Source organism: Drosophila innubila (genome assembly GCF_004354385.1).
Source record: "Drosophila innubila isolate TH190305 chromosome 3R unlocalized genomic scaffold, UK_Dinn_1.0 2_E_3R, whole genome shotgun sequence".
NCBI classification, from domain to species: Eukaryota; Metazoa; Arthropoda; class Insecta; order Diptera; family Drosophilidae; genus Drosophila; species Drosophila innubila.
This window is the reverse complement of record NW_022995380.1, coordinates 7,119,635-7,136,921: the sequence shown is the minus strand read 5'-3', so window position 1 is coordinate 7,136,921 and position 17,287 is coordinate 7,119,635. Positions and strand designations below refer to the sequence as shown.

The 17,287-nt window shown below is 39.3% G+C and overlaps 2 protein-coding genes across 2 annotated transcripts in view; both read right to left on the bottom strand.

Annotated features, from left to right (window-relative positions):
* Positions 1-2,889: 2,889 nt before the first annotated feature.
* LOC117790526 lies at positions 2,890-4,029 on the bottom strand. Its single transcript, XM_034630002.1, has 3 exons — positions 3,583-4,029; positions 3,365-3,516; positions 2,890-3,192 (listed from the first exon to the last, which is right to left on the bottom strand). Exons 1-3 carry the CDS (start codon positions 3,921-3,923, stop codon positions 3,032-3,034), a joined length of 654 nt encoding a protein of 217 aa, XP_034485893.1. The 5' UTR covers positions 3,924-4,029; the 3' UTR covers positions 2,890-3,031.
* Positions 4,030-11,463: 7,434 nt separating this feature from the next.
* The window catches only part of LOC117791115 (circadian locomoter output cycles protein kaput), a 35,066-nt gene continuing 29,242 nt past the window's right edge, over positions 11,464-17,287 (bottom strand). The window contains exons 4-10 of the mRNA XM_034630777.1: positions 16,712-16,801; positions 14,374-14,878; positions 13,302-14,143; positions 12,524-13,233; positions 12,253-12,307; positions 12,021-12,041; positions 11,464-11,990 (exon numbers count right to left, since the gene is read on the bottom strand). Of these exons, the coding sequence (XP_034486668.1) occupies positions 11,469-11,990; positions 12,021-12,041; positions 12,253-12,307; positions 12,524-13,233; positions 13,302-14,143; positions 14,374-14,878; positions 16,712-16,801 (2,745 nt within the window). The 3' untranslated portion in view covers positions 11,464-11,468. The remainder of the gene's footprint in view (positions 11,991-12,020; positions 12,042-12,252; positions 12,308-12,523; positions 13,234-13,301; positions 14,144-14,373; positions 14,879-16,711; positions 16,802-17,287) is intronic.

Genomic DNA, 17,287 nt, shown 5'->3' with positions numbered 1-17,287 from the left:
ATATTTAAAATTCATCAGTTTTTTTTAATTGAATCACTTTATAAACAATAGGATTAATGAAATAGTTTGGTTATTGAATTTGAATATCGCTTTGGCGGTTTCGCTTTTAATCTCGTTACAAGATCAAGATTTTAATGCGTGCAACATTTGAATGTGGCATCCACAGCAATAGCTCGAATAATTGAGGTCCCGTGATTCGGTGTGGTATTTCCCTGTCTTGACCTTTCTGACAACAACGGCAACTTGCAACAAATATTTGTTGCAACTTTATCCTCAGCTCGTGATGCTGGTTTTGTTTTTTATTGCCGTCGTTTTGTGGTTGTTGTTGTTGTTGTGGTTGTTATGGAGCTTTTTTGTGCCTGGCAGCAAACCAAACTGCAAAGCCTATTTGACATTTTTGCTAGCAAATTTCCACAGAAAGAGCATTTTACGAACTAAAGCCCGAAGATGCAGCCAAAATAGCTGCTGTTGTTGCAACAACAATAACAATTACTGTACCAATTAGCTGGCATTACAGGTTGATTACGACTTTAGCCCATCCATAGTTGGCATTTTTTTTATACCTAATTGTCGAGAGGAAGTTATTAAGATAGCAACTCGTTGAGGCAATCAGATTGGCTTTTTTATGGCTTTACCTTCGACTTGATGCTAAAAAGCAAATTAAATTTGTACTGTTGAGTAGGTGGGGCTACGAATAATATTCCATATGTTATCTCTTGTTAGTTCTATTACACATCGAACGCGTTGTTCGCGCGCTGATCTTTCCCAAAAGATCAAATGTCAACTCGATATAGAATTTGAAACAGAAATCGAATTCGAATTCGAAACAAAGTCAAGAGCACACGCGCCAAATTGGTTTCAATCACGATGTCGATGCTGTTGATGTTTAAGATTCAAAGATCGAAAGATTCAATTGGCATAAATTATATATTTATTACGGTATGCCATTAACACTTAATGCCTATCGATGCCACACGGAGCTTTCGGTTCTTGCACTTCAAACGACGCGCGCTTTACTTTTTGTATCTCAATCGTTGTATCTTTTTTATTTTGTTTGTGTTTTTTTTTTTGCCGTTACGGCAACCGCATCGAACGACGTCTCAAACAGAACTGATGCCTGCGAATGCACTCAACTTGGCTTAAAATTCACATTAGGCCGCTAGCGAAGTCCGCCCGCTAGACGCAGCACAAAAGAAGCGCCAAGCAAACGTCGTCATCATCAGTGCACAGTGGGGCATAGTTTGCTGTATCTGTATTAGAATATTTTGTAATTTAAATAAAAATCTTTTTTCTTTTCATAAGCCATTTATATATTTCTGCTAAAATAATCAATAATTCATTATTTAAAATAAGTAGTGTTATTTAAATAAAAATTATTTACGCATGAGTGTCAATTTTCTATTATTAGTTAAAAATCTTTTTTAAAATCTATTTTTAGTAAAACTTTATTTCAGATATTCACATAAAAATCATCTTTTAATAAATACTTATGTATTATTTTATTATAATATTTTTTTTTAACTATATACTTTATTTAGGTAAATTGTTTGTGAAAGTTACAGCCATCCTAATTTACTTAATTAAGTTATACAGAATTCGATAACGTCTACATTATTCTAATATATTATCCATAAGAACTGAAATAATTACAATGATAAATTTAATATAACTAATGACTAATTTTAAATGTATCATATTTTCATAGATGTTAATAAATGTTTAAAATAAATAAACCTATACCTATAACTATATATGTAAAATTCTTTGACCTGAGTAGGTACTCACTGATCATTGCATAGCCCAAACCATAAGACCTAGAAGGCTGAAATTTTTAGACAATATAGCTAGGACAATTTTATAGTGCAATAAAACGGCGTTTTGCGAAATTCGAATTGCAATATTTTATAATATTATTTGAAAAAAAAAGAATTTAATCTTCTTAAATAAATTTATAAGTTTGAACAGTGTATATATAAACTGTAACCACTGTATATTAGACATCTTCGTTAATAGCCGAAGGCAAAGCGGCTGCAAAGTTCGTCTGAGTTTTTTGCCGAGTGGGCAGCACAGTTAGAGCCACAGTTAGCGTTATACACGTAGCCAGAGTTGGGCAGTCAACAAAGCGTTAACATTGCAGCTACAATTTGATTTCCATTTGCAATGTACACAGCAGTTTGGGGGATTGGGGTTATTAGCGTCGGGTATGCCACCGTTTAGGTTGAACCCTTCACCAAAATGCTGTGTGTTTATTTGGCTAATTTATTGGATCGCCAAACAGTTGGCTAAATAGAGCGATCGAGAAGAGTAGCAACAACACGATGGAGATCTAAGTTAGATTAGGCAGCGGATTACGAAAGTCTAACTGACACTTCAACTACGAGTGTTCCATACAGTCATCATCTTGAGCGTTGGCGTCGTCGTCGTCGTCGGCATCGTCGTCGGCATCGTCTTCAGATTTCAGATTTCAGTGGATTTTGTAAGCGGAGATTTCCATTTTCAATTCATGCCGTTTATTTACTTGTTTTGCCGCCTTTCAAAGCCCTTTGTCGTGCTGAAAAACCGAGAAAGAACTGCAATGGTAACCCAATGCTACAACTATAGGCATTTGCCTAGGGGTACGAGTATGCATCCACTGGGGCTGCTTTGGGGATCTCTTTGGGCTGCATTGGCGTGTTGCCTCATTGAATTTCTAGGCTCATATTCATATGACTGCTGCCGCTTTCAATGCAGCGTTTATTATTTTGGTTTTTCTTTTCTTTTCTTTTCATGTTTTTGTTTTTGTTTTCTTAGTCGTGACGGGCTGCGGCTGGGCAGGAAGTTAAATATCTAGCGAAAACAAAAAAAAAAAACCAACCAGAAAACACCAAAAAATTAAACGAAAAACGGTAAATCTAAAATTCAATGATGAACGCGTATATTTATGTTTTTTGTAACAAACAAATGTCTAACGTTGAGTATACGTAACATGAAATTTTGTGGCGTTCTTCATGAGCAGGATGAAAACAAAATTGAAATGAAAAACTATTAAACATTAAACATTGGGTGATTGGTTAATTTGCTGTGAGCGCAACGAATGTTTCTGGAAATCTGCCAATATGCGACTCTCTGGTATATCTGTCTCCACACGGCTGCCTATGATATCAATATCGCTATCTTGTTTATCGAAAAAGATGTCGATTATAATGCGTACGCCTGTGAAAGAAACCAAATTGGTTACAAATCGAGCTAGCTCAATTGAACAATATTATGTGTTTTCGTGAAATTTGTATATCTTTTAAAATTTAGTTCGAAATTAAAAAAAAAATTGAGTTATTCTATTTTTTCTAGTGTTAGAGCAGACTTGGTATTATTTAATAAATATTACCTTGTTCGGTGCGTCTTATGGTGGTCTTACTTTGATATGATTTCTCAATCGATTCACCGCCCGCACCGTCTCCTTGTAGCGATTGATGCATTGATGTTTGATCATCTGACGTAGTTAAGCGAAAGTTGCCCGGCTTACCATTATACAGATGGCTACTTAATGGCAAGAAATTGAGTTAAACTAATTAATTTTTTTAAATGATAAAAATTGTATCTCACCTGCCACCGGGCTGACTATCAATGGCTGGTACTTTGAGGTAAATGCCGTCACAACATTCCTGCTCCTGCTGTACTGTCTCCATCTCATTTATGTCCATTTGTGTACCCTTTAAATTTGAGCCAAAGTATACGGATTTGGCCTGCGCCAATTCCTGATTCTTTTGTTGGGCAAAATTATAGAGATTTATCATATCACGGACACGTATCGGCTGCTCTTCCTCCACATTTGATTCCATATCCAGCCGTGCACTCCCATGGGAATCTCCGGAACAGTTGCTGCAATTTTCATCCTGATAACTCTGATTGCAATTCATGCCATGACCGTTCTCTTTGCTATTCATATTTGAAATTTTTTTTAACTTTTGTGTACAATTTCCTTTAAAATGTTAGAACAAAACAAATAGAAATAGAACAAATCTATCTTAGAAGTAAAAGCTATGCACAGAATATATTCAATAATATATAATAAAATAATTATATACACAACGCTTGCTGCTTTATGCTTATACAAATACAAAAAAGGCAGTGCACTATTTAAGGCTATTCGACTAATAGCTACCCTGTAATTACTAACTTTTCTTCTTTTTTTTCTTTTTTTTCTTTTTTTTCTTATTTTTCTCTCTGTTCTTTAAATTTCGTCATTCCCATAGTATTTTGAAAGGAGGAACAGGAATAAATTGTGTTATAATGTTGAGCACATAATTACAGCTGACAGCTTCAAGTCGCTATGGTGACTCGACAAATTATGATGACCTAGAATAAGTAGAGACCTTTACCCAAAAGGGTCAGAGATGCGTCCTTCTATCTGTTGCATCGCCTCTTATGTAAACAAAACTCATATATCATCATTCAGAAGCAACATGAAATGCCAAACAAAGCAATCCAATAACATTCATTGTAATATGTAATTGTAATATGTGGGTCCATCTTCAATTCGTTAACAATTAGCTGTGGTAAACAAATGTAAATGTAATTCATATTTGAATTGAATTTACAGCTCGACCTTCGCTGTGGCAATCAAAATCCCAATTGAAACCGAAATCGAACTGCTTCGACTCTTGTTGTTTATTAGTGAAATTTGAACCGTTAACTGAATGCCACAAGGCTTGAATTGTCTTAGCGCGGATTTGTTTGGAACTGAAAAGGCGTTGGATGCCAACATATGCCAACGTATGTAGATACGATAGTTAGATATGAGTATAAGTATGTGCGCACTCCGGGTACTCTGGTGTGAGTTAATATCTTTTGAAATTGGGTGAGCAATGACTTGCACCACTTGCCCCACCATCAAAATCTTCATCATTACCATCATTATCGTCATTATCATTATCATTATCATTATCAGCAGCAGTAGCATTTTAGTTACTTTATTTCCATTTGGCACACGATCCCAAAAAATCCATTTTAAGGTCAACTCGCGACATGTGACGATTTCGTTGTGCAGAGTATTTGCAATAGATTTGCAATCTTATTATTCGGAACTAAGCCTCTAATTAAAGATTTATTTATAAATATACATATTGTATAATTTTTATAGAATTTTATATTTAAATGATGGGGACATTTAATTTATTCACAATTTAAAGATATTATGTAAGTATAGCATTTGTATTTCACAGTTACATTAGTGTGCCAATGATTTGAAAGCTTCTTTTAAACTTATGTTACTTATGTATCTTAAACATTTTTTTTGATTATTTAATATCTTAAATCTGTTAATACCTCTTAGTGTATTTAAAAATTAAGAATTACTTGTGCACCTCACAGATATCTGTGTATGTATCTTAAACTCAAAGCTGTTAGTGCACAAATATCTACATGTTAAATTATCCATCTATCTATATATCTAACTTGTTAGCTTAAATCGTTTTCTATCTATGCTTAATTCAGAGTCGCGAATTCTTTCAATTATTGCTTCGTTGGCTAATGTGAATATATTTCCATATACTTGCATTTAAATAGCATTTGCAGAATGAACATTTGGTTATTTGTAGTATTTAAGAACTTTTTGTGAATGCCAGATTTTGGTTCTTACACATCACGAATTTGCTCTGAACTTGTTGGTTGGCGCATCTTTTGGCAATTAGCGGCGATGTCAACGGGTTCAATGGAAATCAAGAGAAGGTGTGGGGCCTAAACCAGCAACAACAACAGACATCTAACAATTACGAGATGAGCATGTGTGCATGTGTCATGGAGTGAAACAGAATGTTACTCCCAAGTATTATAACATGCCGACGAGGTGTGTCATCGACATCATCTATCGCTCTTGTTCTCGCTCTCGCTCTCTTTTTCTGGTTGTTCTTGTTACGCTCACGGGGGAGGCAAAGGTAAAGGCGTGTGATTCTATTGAAGGCCATAACAATAAAAGAAAAACAAAAATAACAATTGTGGGTTGCCATTTATGTTAGCTCATTTGTTCTGCCTCTTTCTCGCTCTGTCTCAATGGGGCAACATATGTTTAATTGCTAAATTGGTGCAATTCGGCATAATTCATGTTGATAGCTTAAAGTTGCCGCACAGCTCTTGTACAAGTATCTTTTCATGAATTTCGCAAGGTCTCATTGAAGCAGCCCAACAACAACAACAAAAACAACAACAACATTAAATTGAGATTCACACGCTGATTATAAATTATTTGAAGCGACACAAAGCCGCAGGCAAAGCTGGTCATAAGCATGAAAAATGGAAAGTACACAAGCAGATTGCGAGTTGGCTTTAACTACAGACTCAAGTCATACATCACTGATAACAGTTAGTAAATAGTTAGCAGTTAGCATAGTGTCAAATATTGCGTATACGCCACCAACAAACGTCAATCGACAATGGCCATTTAAATGAATAACGTATGACGAGTGTTTGAATGTATGAATACTCATATGCCATGAGGTGCGTCCAATTGTCTGGGCTGCATTACGAGTACTCGCATTTGAGTCAAGTCAAAAGTCAAATAAACGTTGAGATAACTGTGTAAACACCTTCGCCTTTGCCTTTGGTAGTTGCAAGTCCAAGTTCGACACCAAGTTGAGTTTCTGAGCCGCACATCCGGTCACATCGCGAGCGACATTAAGTGGCAATTTTTCTACTCGTAGTGTTCAGTTGTTGCTACAAATTTGTCAAAGCCAACAATGCTGCAAGGTCAACTCAGTTGAATGATGATCACAACAGGCATCCATCGGCGTCATCCGGCTGAGCGGTCAGCTTGCCATATCATTGACCTTAAGTGACGATTGCGCTTGGATCTGAGAGCGACTGACAAACAGACACAGAGACAGAGAGACAGACAGGCAGGCAGGCGGATGGGCAATATCAAGAGCATTGAATAAGCCAAGATTATCACCTTTTGGTAACATTTATTGCACTTACAACCGCCATCAAAGTTGAAGTTCAATTGTGTTGCATCTTCAGCCGCAGCTTCAGCTTCAGCTTCCACTCGTTATGCCCCTTGGCACAATGTATAACACGATCTATTAAAGGTCATTCAATGAAAAGTGAACAAAAATAAAAAAACAACAATATAACGTTAAGTAAATCAGCTAAGTAAACAAATAAACAAACGCCGCACACTTTGTTAATTGTTGTAGTTTTATTTTTGTTTTGCGGCTATCTAATAGAAAATATGCCCCAAACGAAAGACTTAAGACACGAACTTCACAATGCGAGACAATGGCTAAAAATAATAAAAATGAACAATATTTTTAAAAACAATATTAGTCTACGCTCGAGGATGAACAAATTATTAATGTTATTATTATTATTTGGCTTTTGTCATAAAGTTTGCTACGCTATATAAAATTAGACACCCTCTTGGGTCAACAGAAAAACAATAAAATCCATAACAATCACTCTCACATTGTTATTAATATAGCGTAGTAACAACAAAACAGCCCTGTCATTAAAATGTATGTATTCAAAATGTAAAAATGTAAAATGTATTACATACATATTGCTCATTTTCTGCACGACTGTCATATCTAAAAAAACAACGATCTTTGAGTTAATGATGTAGAAATATTCTTATGCTCTTTTTTATATTGTGTAAAATTTCCATATTCATATCTTGTATAGTTGTATAGTACTAGTAGTAGTAGTAGTATATATATATGATCCAAAAACACGAATTTTATATTCAGATTAAGTATATTTTGAAATAAATTTATGTAAAATTGAAACTTAATTTTGAGTTAATTATTTGAAATTAAACGTATTCTACATAATTACTATCGAACAGAAAACACAAAACATGGTAAGATTAACTGGCGCCATCTATCGCTTTGTAGTTTGTGAAGTGCAGTATTAAAAATAGTATTTAATTATGTAAGTGTATATTAGGTAATTATGTCGCCACTGTGATGTAGTGAGGTTGGCAGATAATATATTTTTCTGCTTCTTTTCTGCTCTTCGTGTTGTCTTCTTACTCTTTGTTGTTGATCAATATGGCTATATATACTACCATTAGTATATATTTTTGGATGCTCGGCACATGTTCTGAAATGACAATAAAATTAATTAAGTAAGTTTGTGCTATTGTTTTCAATGTACATTGTTTCAGACTTAACTTGACCTTCTTCTGGCAATGAGCAATGAGCGGGAGCAAGTGCCGTTGCTTTCCGTAGGCCCAGAAGGCATCAATACCCATGGCAAGTGGCTAAAACTGAAGCTGAGGCAGCCACTTCAACAATGAAGCCATCAAACTACAAGTATTTTCAATGCTAATGTCGAATTCCACCTAAAATTTGGTTCAATGATGTATTGCATATAGAAATTAGAGTACATGATTAATTGGTCTTTGTGTATACAAACATATTTATGTATGTGTATACTACACAGGCATATTGAATACAAAAACTATATACGAATGTATACAAATTGATGTATGTACATATTGTGCACTTGGAATAATGATGATCGTCTATGGCAAACATTTAATATTAAGCGCAAGCAACAGCCACAACAGGTACAACAATAACAATAACTTAACCCACATATGATTACTTACTCTAGGTGGCTTGAGGTGTGCTTCCATTGTTTCGCCCGTTGGATGAATAAACCTTTATAAATAAGACTTCACTCCAAGCCAAAGCGATTGATGAGCGTTTACTATTATCTGTATACTGTTAAGCTAAACATAAAGAGATGAATAAGATTATAATAAGCAACAAATAAAAATTGAAGATTAAATACGCTGGCAAAACTATTAAGTCATTTGTGACTATCGAATTCTCTAGAAATTTGTATAAAATGAATAGAAGATTAAATAAGTAGATAAATGAACTCAGGCAGACAGTTGCATTATGGAGTCAGAACTACCTTCTTAATACCCTACACAGCCCACTGCAAGGGTTTATTGTAAGGTGTCAATCAAGGCATTTTGTGTGTGTTTGTTTGTTGTCAATTAAAGCAGCAAAGCCTCCAATTAAGCAGCAACATAATGCAGACTGCAGTTTGTGGTTTTGCGGTTGAATTGCCCATGAAAAATCTGCAGCTGCGCTCAATAATTTAACTATTTCAGCTGTAGAGTGCCTAACATTAATCCATAAAATAGTAAACAACTGTTGATCATCAAGAGTTTTTAAACACGCGCCACATTATCGATATATCGATAAGACTTGTCGACCTATCGTTCATAGTGTTTTAGTGTTGTAAAGTGGCGAATCATACAGAGGTGGCGGATCAGCTATTGTGTGCTGTGGCCCTAGCAGTTAAGCGTCAACAGCTTTTTTAAATGAAATTCAAATTAATAATACTCACTTTTAGTTTAACTTACGTACGAAAGGAAATGATCATCCACAAATTGCAATTAATTCACTAATAGATAAAAAGAAAAATACACATGTTGTGTAACATTTCAAATTAATATTTTCTAGTTTTATTTCGACTCTGATTGTTTGGATATGAGATTTACGAGTACATGCACTTGGTTTCTAATAATTTTAGTTAATACGTAGAAATAATTATAAAGCTAAAACTCGTAAATTACATACGACAATTTTTTTTGCGCGTGAGCTAAAAGTTTTAATATAACCATTATATAATATAGATCGAATTCGATTAGCAAGTATTATTTTATTGTTTTAGACTTTACTCACGGCAAACAAATTGTGAAATGTACAATTGAAGTATTTGAATAATTTTTTATTTAATTTTAATGTTTATATATTTATATTTATATGTATATGTATGTGTATAGTAAATGTTTATGCGGGGCGACTAGAAATTCAAGAAATCTTTTAAATATACACGCTCTCGGATTATTAATCTAAAGAATTATAAGCTAAACGATAGGAATCATGAAAATTACATTTACTTGCATTTTGTCTTGTAATCAATTACAATCTTATTACTTGTAAAGTTTATGCTAATAATAATTATTAATATAGGCATACATTTATTTATTTTAATTATGTTAAATCTTAACTTCTACTTAAGCACTTAATTGCAATTCTTTAATAATTTGTTTTCCTTTTTGAATATTCTTATAACTTTTTAAGCGCCTGAAAAATGTAAATTAAATTTGGCGCAACAACCCGAAGCCAATTAATTAATTGTTTTATATACGATTACACATACCTACATACTTAGGAGTATATATATGTGTATGTATGAAAGAAATATTTTTTTTTATTATATTAGAATAAAATCTTTGGTTGTCACTACAACTGAACTGATTATTTGCTTATGTACTTTTTTTGGGCAGGTTTTCTATCAAACTCCCTCCCAGAGCGAAATTAGTGGGTATTTTGTATACCCTGTCTACCTGCCTGTTTGCCTGGTACATCTGTTTGTTTATATAAATTATCACAGTAAAATAAATATAATTATTTTCGTAAATATTGTGTGTTGTTCAGGATTAACTTAAGAGACGCTTCACGGAATTTATTCCAATACATATTCGTTGCTATTTACGTTTTTTTGTTAAATAATACTATTGCATTGCGATTACTTTCTATCATCGAGCCTTACACGATTGTATTTATTTAGCTTTAATTATTTGAGAGACCTAAGATCATATAGTTGGGTGCATCAAGTAACCATGGATGGTCAGTTAATCAATTGGGCATAAGTGGAGGTAGTTTCATATTGTTGATTTAGAATGAAGATGACACTGGAAGATTGATATTATCACATACATCGTGCAATTTATGAACTTTATGATTTTTTCTTGTCAAAACTATTTTGAATTTGTTGAAAACTTATATCCCAAACACTCTGTAGGAGTTTCGTTTGGTTTTAAAATCGACGAACTTCTCGGTCGCTTGTAAAGTAACGAATATATTTATATATTTGCTAAATAACGAGACTTATAACAAGCCCTTTAATGTTTTTTAAGTATCGAGAGTGACTCGTTATGTTTAAAAGTCGAAGGGCTTCGTATTGTTTACACAGTAACGAATGTATTGCTCAACAAATATTGAAGGGTTTTGTCATAATAATAGTAAATCGAGTCTCTCGTTCTGTCAACATATTCTCAAAGCAACGAGTGTTTCGAATTTGTTATGAAAATTAAATAAAAAGGTTTTCGTTAGGTTTTACAGTGCCTCTCGATCTGGTGTCATGCTATCGACGAGTATCGCATTAATGTTTTCAAAGTAACGAGTGTCTCGTAGAGTAGCGAGTGTCTCGTTTCTTAATTCTCGATTCTCGCTTTTCATTTCAAATACATTCGTGTAAGGCTCTTGCCTTTCAAGCTATCAAAGTTACACCTATAAATTGGTCTGCAGTATTTCCTATATTCCTGGTGCGTTCTATGTATGTGTTTGTGTGTGTGTTGAGATTATGGAAGATACGATAGTCATAGTCCACATTTTGGCAAAACTGTTGAACATATTTGTTTTCTTTGTGTGTGTGTATTTGTGTGTGTGTGTATTGTTGGTGTCGCTCGATTCCTACTGGTTCAGCAGCGTGTTTGTCACCTCCGAGAAGGAAAGCAGCGGACTGCCATCGATATAGGCGCCAGCAGCACTAACAGGGGGCGGGGCATAGGCAAGAGCCGTGTGCGCCGTTATGTTGGCCGGATAGAGCAGATGTTGTGTGTGATGTTGCTGGTAATTTGGCTGATGTTGTTGGTTCTGCTGATGATGTTGCTGCTGGTGTTGCTGCTGGTGTTGCTGCTGCAGCTTTGCTGCTTTCCGTGCACCACGTGCAGCACCACTCGATGTGGCTCCACTGAGCACCTGCAGCGATTCATCGGAGCAAAGGATCAGCGGTGTTGCTGCTGCTGCTGTCGTGGAGACAATCGCCAGTTGCTGATAGGGCGAGATGGCAACAGCATCCGCTGCACCGCTGAGCAGGCTGCTTACCGCCGGCAGCGTTGGCGATGTGCGACAGTTGGGCGGTGACTCCACCTGATGATGGTGGTGCAGCGGGTATCCTGCCACCAACTGTTGCTGCTGTTGCTGCTGCTGCTGCTGTTGCTGTTGTTGTTGCTGTTGTTGCACTTGTTGAGTGGTCATTAGAATCTAAGTAGGGAGTAGCGTTTATGGGTTAGTTAATCGGGCACTCAGTGGTGCTTTAGTGGTGCGTTGTGTGTTGGTGCTGTGCGTTGTGTGGTGCTTTCTACGGTGCGTTCTACGGTGCGTTCTAGCGGCTTGCCGTGTGCTGGCCGTGTTGGTGGTGGTGGTGCAGTTGGTGGTGATGGTGGTGGTGGGCCGAGCCTGGTGTGGCGTTGGCCGCCGCCGCATGATGGTGGTGCGGATGATGGTGATGGTGGTGGTGGTGGTGATAGGCTAAATACTGCGAATACTGTGAGTAGCTGGCAGGCGACCATACCTCGCTGCCGTTGCTGGTGGCGGTGGCGATGGCGGAGGCTGTGCCAGTTGCCGCCTGCGGATGCAAATGATGGGCGGTGGCGGTGCTCTCTGGATGGTGCTGATGATGGGGATGATGTGGATGCTGCTGCTGCTGCTGCTGTTGCGGCTGCTGTTGATGATGATGCGTGTGTTGCGTGTGTGGTGCATGTGGATGAGCGTGAAGCGGTTGCTGTTGTTGCTGTTGCTGTTGGTGGTTGCTGACGGCGGCGGCGCAACTGGGTGGCAGCTGAGGTTGCGCGTGAACGTGGTGCTCGCTGCCTGGTGCAGTGTGTGCTGCTACAGAATTGCTGGAGTTGCTAACATTGGAGCCAATGTTGCCACGTGTTGCATGCGCCTGTTGTTGCTGCTGTTGCTGCTGCTGCTGTTGCTGGGGCGATGTGGTGTGCGAGGAGGCCGAGTAGAGGCCAGAGTCATCGTGTTGCAGCTGATAGCTTTCGGGAGTGCCAGCGCTTGTTGATTTCCCAGTCAGCTCCTTGTTGCCATTCCATTTGGCCGCTGTTGCCGCTTCCTGCTCATTGTTGTTGTTGTTGTTGGCATAGCTTAAGCCATTGGAGAGGGGCGTGGTGCGCTGCGGCGAGCCACCAGCAGTGGCTGCAATGCGGCTGTTTAACGGCACACCACTGGACTGGGTGGTGCCCCACATGAGCACTGTCTGACGCTCGTAGGGATCAGTTGCTGCTGCTGCTGCTGCGGTTGCTGCTGCTCCCAGCTCCACTTTGGGTTGCACACCACTGCTGCCGTTGGAAGTGGCACCACCGGCCACGGGCGAGGGACCATCCGAGGAGCAAGAGATTACCTCCATGACCTGCGGCGATGATTTGGGCGTCTTTAAAGGAATCTGCTGTGGAAAGGAAATAAAAAACGTTGAAGGCACAATTTCAATTCGGAAATAAGTATATGGCGACTCACCTGTGGTGTGGATGTGGGGCTGCCGTAGCCACTGCTATAGCCACTGTAGTATTTGCCCGTCTCCTGCCACTTGTCGTCCGCCTTGGAGGCAATGGCATAGCCATCGTAGGAGAGGAAACCATTGGCCACATAAGCCGAGGCGGGTGCACCCGTGTGGGGATAATCCGTGTAGTAGCCACCGACGCCGACGGCACCTTGAAGTCGGTACTGATGGAAGAGATTCTCGCTGACGGGATAGAAGGCATTGGCCGGCATGGAGCTGCCCATGTATAGATTATCCGCTGCAGTTGCATACGGCGATGTCGTGTACATGGGATTCAGATTGGAGTAGGCAGCCGCCACAGCTGCGGCGGGATCCGGAAGATACTCAACGACAGCCGGAGCAGGTGAGCCCACTTGACCCAGTGGCGAGGATTGCTGTGCCTGCAGATGTTGCTGTTGCTGCTGCTGCTGTTGCAACTTGCGTTTGCTGCGGCATGTGGAAAGAAAGTCGCGCAGCTGCGTCTTGTACCTTCGATTGGGTCGCGTCGGCGTCACCGGAGGCGGCAACGCATGGGCTGTGGGCGAGGCACTGGCACTAGACGGTGGCACCACCAGCTGATCCGCTTCAGAGAAATACGTGGATGCCAGGCCGGTGTCCAGGTAACTGACCTTAAAGTCCATCGTGCGCTTGCCCAGCAGATCGTGACCCTCCTCGTCCATCAGCTGGCGATGCGTACAGATGACAAAGTCCGGCTTGGAGTTCTTATAAACCAAACGCGAGCTCGTCTGCAGCCATTGCCATTCTCCATCCTTCTTCTGGTAGCGATAGGCGATCATGCCCGAAGCGCCCGTCTTCAACACTAAGTAAAAATAACAAGAGGATCAGTAGAGAAACATTAGAGAACCAGTAGAGAATCAGTGGAAGAGCAGTAGAGGATCAGTGGAATATCAGTAGAGGATCAGTGGAAAATCAGAAGAGGAACAGTAAAAGATCAGTGGAAGATCATTAGAGAAGCAGTAGAAGATCAGTAAGATCAGTATAGAAATTATAAAAGATCTGTAGAGGATCGGTAATGTGTGGACTACTTACGTTCCTGATGTGCACTCGCCACGTAGGCCAGGTCGTCATAGTGGACAAGATCGTAGCCACCCATGTTGACCAGCTCGGCGTCGGCATAGCCCAGAATGTGTTTGCCCCGCTGATCCATCGAGACGAGGGAGAAGTCCAGCTTGTGCTTGGACTTGAACATGTTCTCCTTGTGCGGTATTTCCAATAAGCTGGGCGGACCAAAGGGTGTGCAGTAGGCGAACAAAGCGAGCGGCGGCTCCTCCGTCTTTCTATTCTGGCCATGGAGTATCTTGATGCGTCCGCGTATGTCCAGGCGCAGGAATCCCGATGTATTGTCCAGCAGACAACGGAAGCGGACTGTAAAGCTGCGCTCCAAGTAGAGCGCCTTATCGGGCGCCAGAGTCTCCGAGAGCTGCATGCTGGACATGTCCGCGGGCAGAAAGCTATTCCACAACAGCTGACGCTGCAGTTCCTCCCGATCCTCCGAGTGGACCAGTTCATAAACCGACTGATGCACAATATCCGACTGCAAAATGAGAGGGAAGAGGGGGAAACAGTAGGGTTAGTTGAGGTCCCATTGGGTTGTATTAAGATTGGGTTTGGGTTTTGGGTTCAGTCAACTTGTTATTGATTTTCGCTTTCGCTTCAGTTTCGTTTTGGGGCGTATAAATCAAAATCCACGCAAATTGAAAATGCGCCCCATGTTGGCCACAAATTGAGACATAAATTCTGCACGCGCCAGCAAGAAGAACAGAAAGAAACACGATCGAGGGACGGACATATACCCTACATATGTGTATGCTCAAACTAGTCAGAGATGATTTCGTGTCACGACTTTTAAACGACCTTTTCTAAGCTTCTTTCTAGGACTACTCCAAATAGAGCTCAATAATAGTAGATTGAGCGTCGGAAATACCCTACATAAATTCGTGTATGCTTAACCTAGCTAGAGATGTCATCATGTCTTAAAGCACTAACTGGAAATGGACTTATTGGTTAAATTACTTGAAAATTCGAGGGATAATATTACATAAGTTATTAAAAATACAAGTGACTCTTCAAATTTCAATGATTTTTCTTGCAAACAAACAAAGCAATATCAAAGTTATTCCTTATCGAGTAATACTTCTATTCTTCTAAAGATGGTAGCGTGTCACGAGCACGAACTAAAAACTTATTTCTGATAGAAATGCTATTTATAGTTTGATTTTTGAACTTATTTTTTGTGTTCTACCCAGTCGTGTTTTGTCGTGAGAATTCGTGTCACGCTGCCAGCTCTAAAGGGGGACTTTCTACGTTGCCAGTAAAACCAACAAAGCAAATGATTTGACCGCAATCTTCACTTGCAATACTTGAATACTTGAGCATATGAATATATTCGTATAAAGTGGAAGTTAAAGAAGAAGAAGAAGAAGAAGCAGCAGTAGATGATGAAGTTGAAGCCAATACGAATCGAATGGCCAATGGTCATGGTAATAGGCAGCTACGTTTTTAATTGAGCTGCCAAACGGGGCGTGTCAAGTGCCGCTTTACACATTTACAACTAAATTAAAAAACAACAGCAACAGCAACAGCAACAACAACTAAAGAGATCGCCAAAAGAGACTCAACTGAAGACTGAAGAAAGCTAACTGCAATTTTCAATTTCCATTCGACAAGCGCCAATACAATAAAGTAGGCAAAAACAACAGCAGGAGCTGTGGCAATGTTGCAGTAGCTGTGGCAAGTAGCAGGCAACAGGCAGCAGCTAACGGGGGGTAACGGGGGTAGAAGACAGGGGCAAGTGGCAGTTGAGATCTGTTGCGAGTTAGGCCCAAAACATGTTGGCCAGTTGAGGCAGCAGCAAGGCGTCGTGTCAGTTAATAACACACAGCTTCAACAAATGCCACGCCTCCCCTTAGGTTAACCCTTAGCCCACCGCGCGCCTTCACCATCGCTCCTGCTGCTTGGCTTGCCACATGTGGCAGCTGCGTAAGCAAATCTTGTGGCGACTCTGCGATTGCGCAATACTCCCGCTGATCTGATTTTTATTTATGACCTAAAAGAACCTGCCACACATTCTGGCTACATGTGGCAACTGGCAACTTGAGATTTTTGTTTGTTTTTCATTCTTGCTTGTTTTTGTTTGTTTTGTGGCACCTCAGGTATGTAGGTGTTGCCCCAAAGCTGCAAGTTTGTTGGCTGTATTTTTGGTACCGTTTCTGCAATGAGCTTGACCCAAAAATAAAAGGAGAGACGCGTGAAGAGGTAGAAAGTGAAGGGAAGAATCATTCATAGAGATTTCGGGCAATTTGAATCAATCAAAATGTTGCCCCTTCTATCCCCTGTTGTTGTTGTTGGTATTGTTGTTGCCACTTACCTGATGAAAACCCAAATAGCTCTCGATGCTGTGCGTGGCAAAGAAGACCTCGCCTTCGCATGTCAGTATCATTAGAAATCCATTTAGAGCCTGAAAGAAAGAACAAAAGAGAATACAGAGAGAGGTAAATACAGGCAAAATCAAATGTATGCGAGAGAGAGAGAGAGAGAGAGCAAGATAAAAATTAAATCAAAACTACGAATTAAATGCTGCTCGCGGTTGGGGCGGAATGAAGTAAAACAGGTAGCAGGTCGTCAAATTGACAAGACTAGAAAATCGATAGAAAGAGAACAAGCGAGAAATAGCTATACTACAGGTGGAGAGAAAGAGACAAAGCATAGTCGTCTCGGCATTGTATTAGCTGTCGGTTTTTTGAATTTTTTTTGTAGATATTTTTGTGAATGGATTAATCCATCATTTCGCGGTCTAGATGAACCCAACAAACTGTGTATGAATGAACTCCAGAGATCGCGTAGAAACAAGGCCCAAAGATACAACGGCGCTAACTTGAGGCTAAAACGTAATCAGCGCTTAAGCGGCTAATTTCATTGGAGTCAGAGAATGAGACATGGAAAC

Coding starts and splice junctions, on each gene's coding strand:
- LOC117790526 (XM_034630002.1), bottom strand. CDS start 3,923: ATGAATAGCAAAGAGAACGGTCATGGCATGAATTGCAATCAGAGTTAT. Junction 3,517..3,582: donor GATAGTCAGCCCGGTGGCAG/GTGAGATACAAT, acceptor GCCATTAAGTAG/CCATCTGTATAATGGTAAGC. Junction 3,193..3,364: donor CATAAGACGCACCGAACAAG/GTAATATTTATT, acceptor TTTCTTTCACAG/GCGTACGCATTATAATCGAC.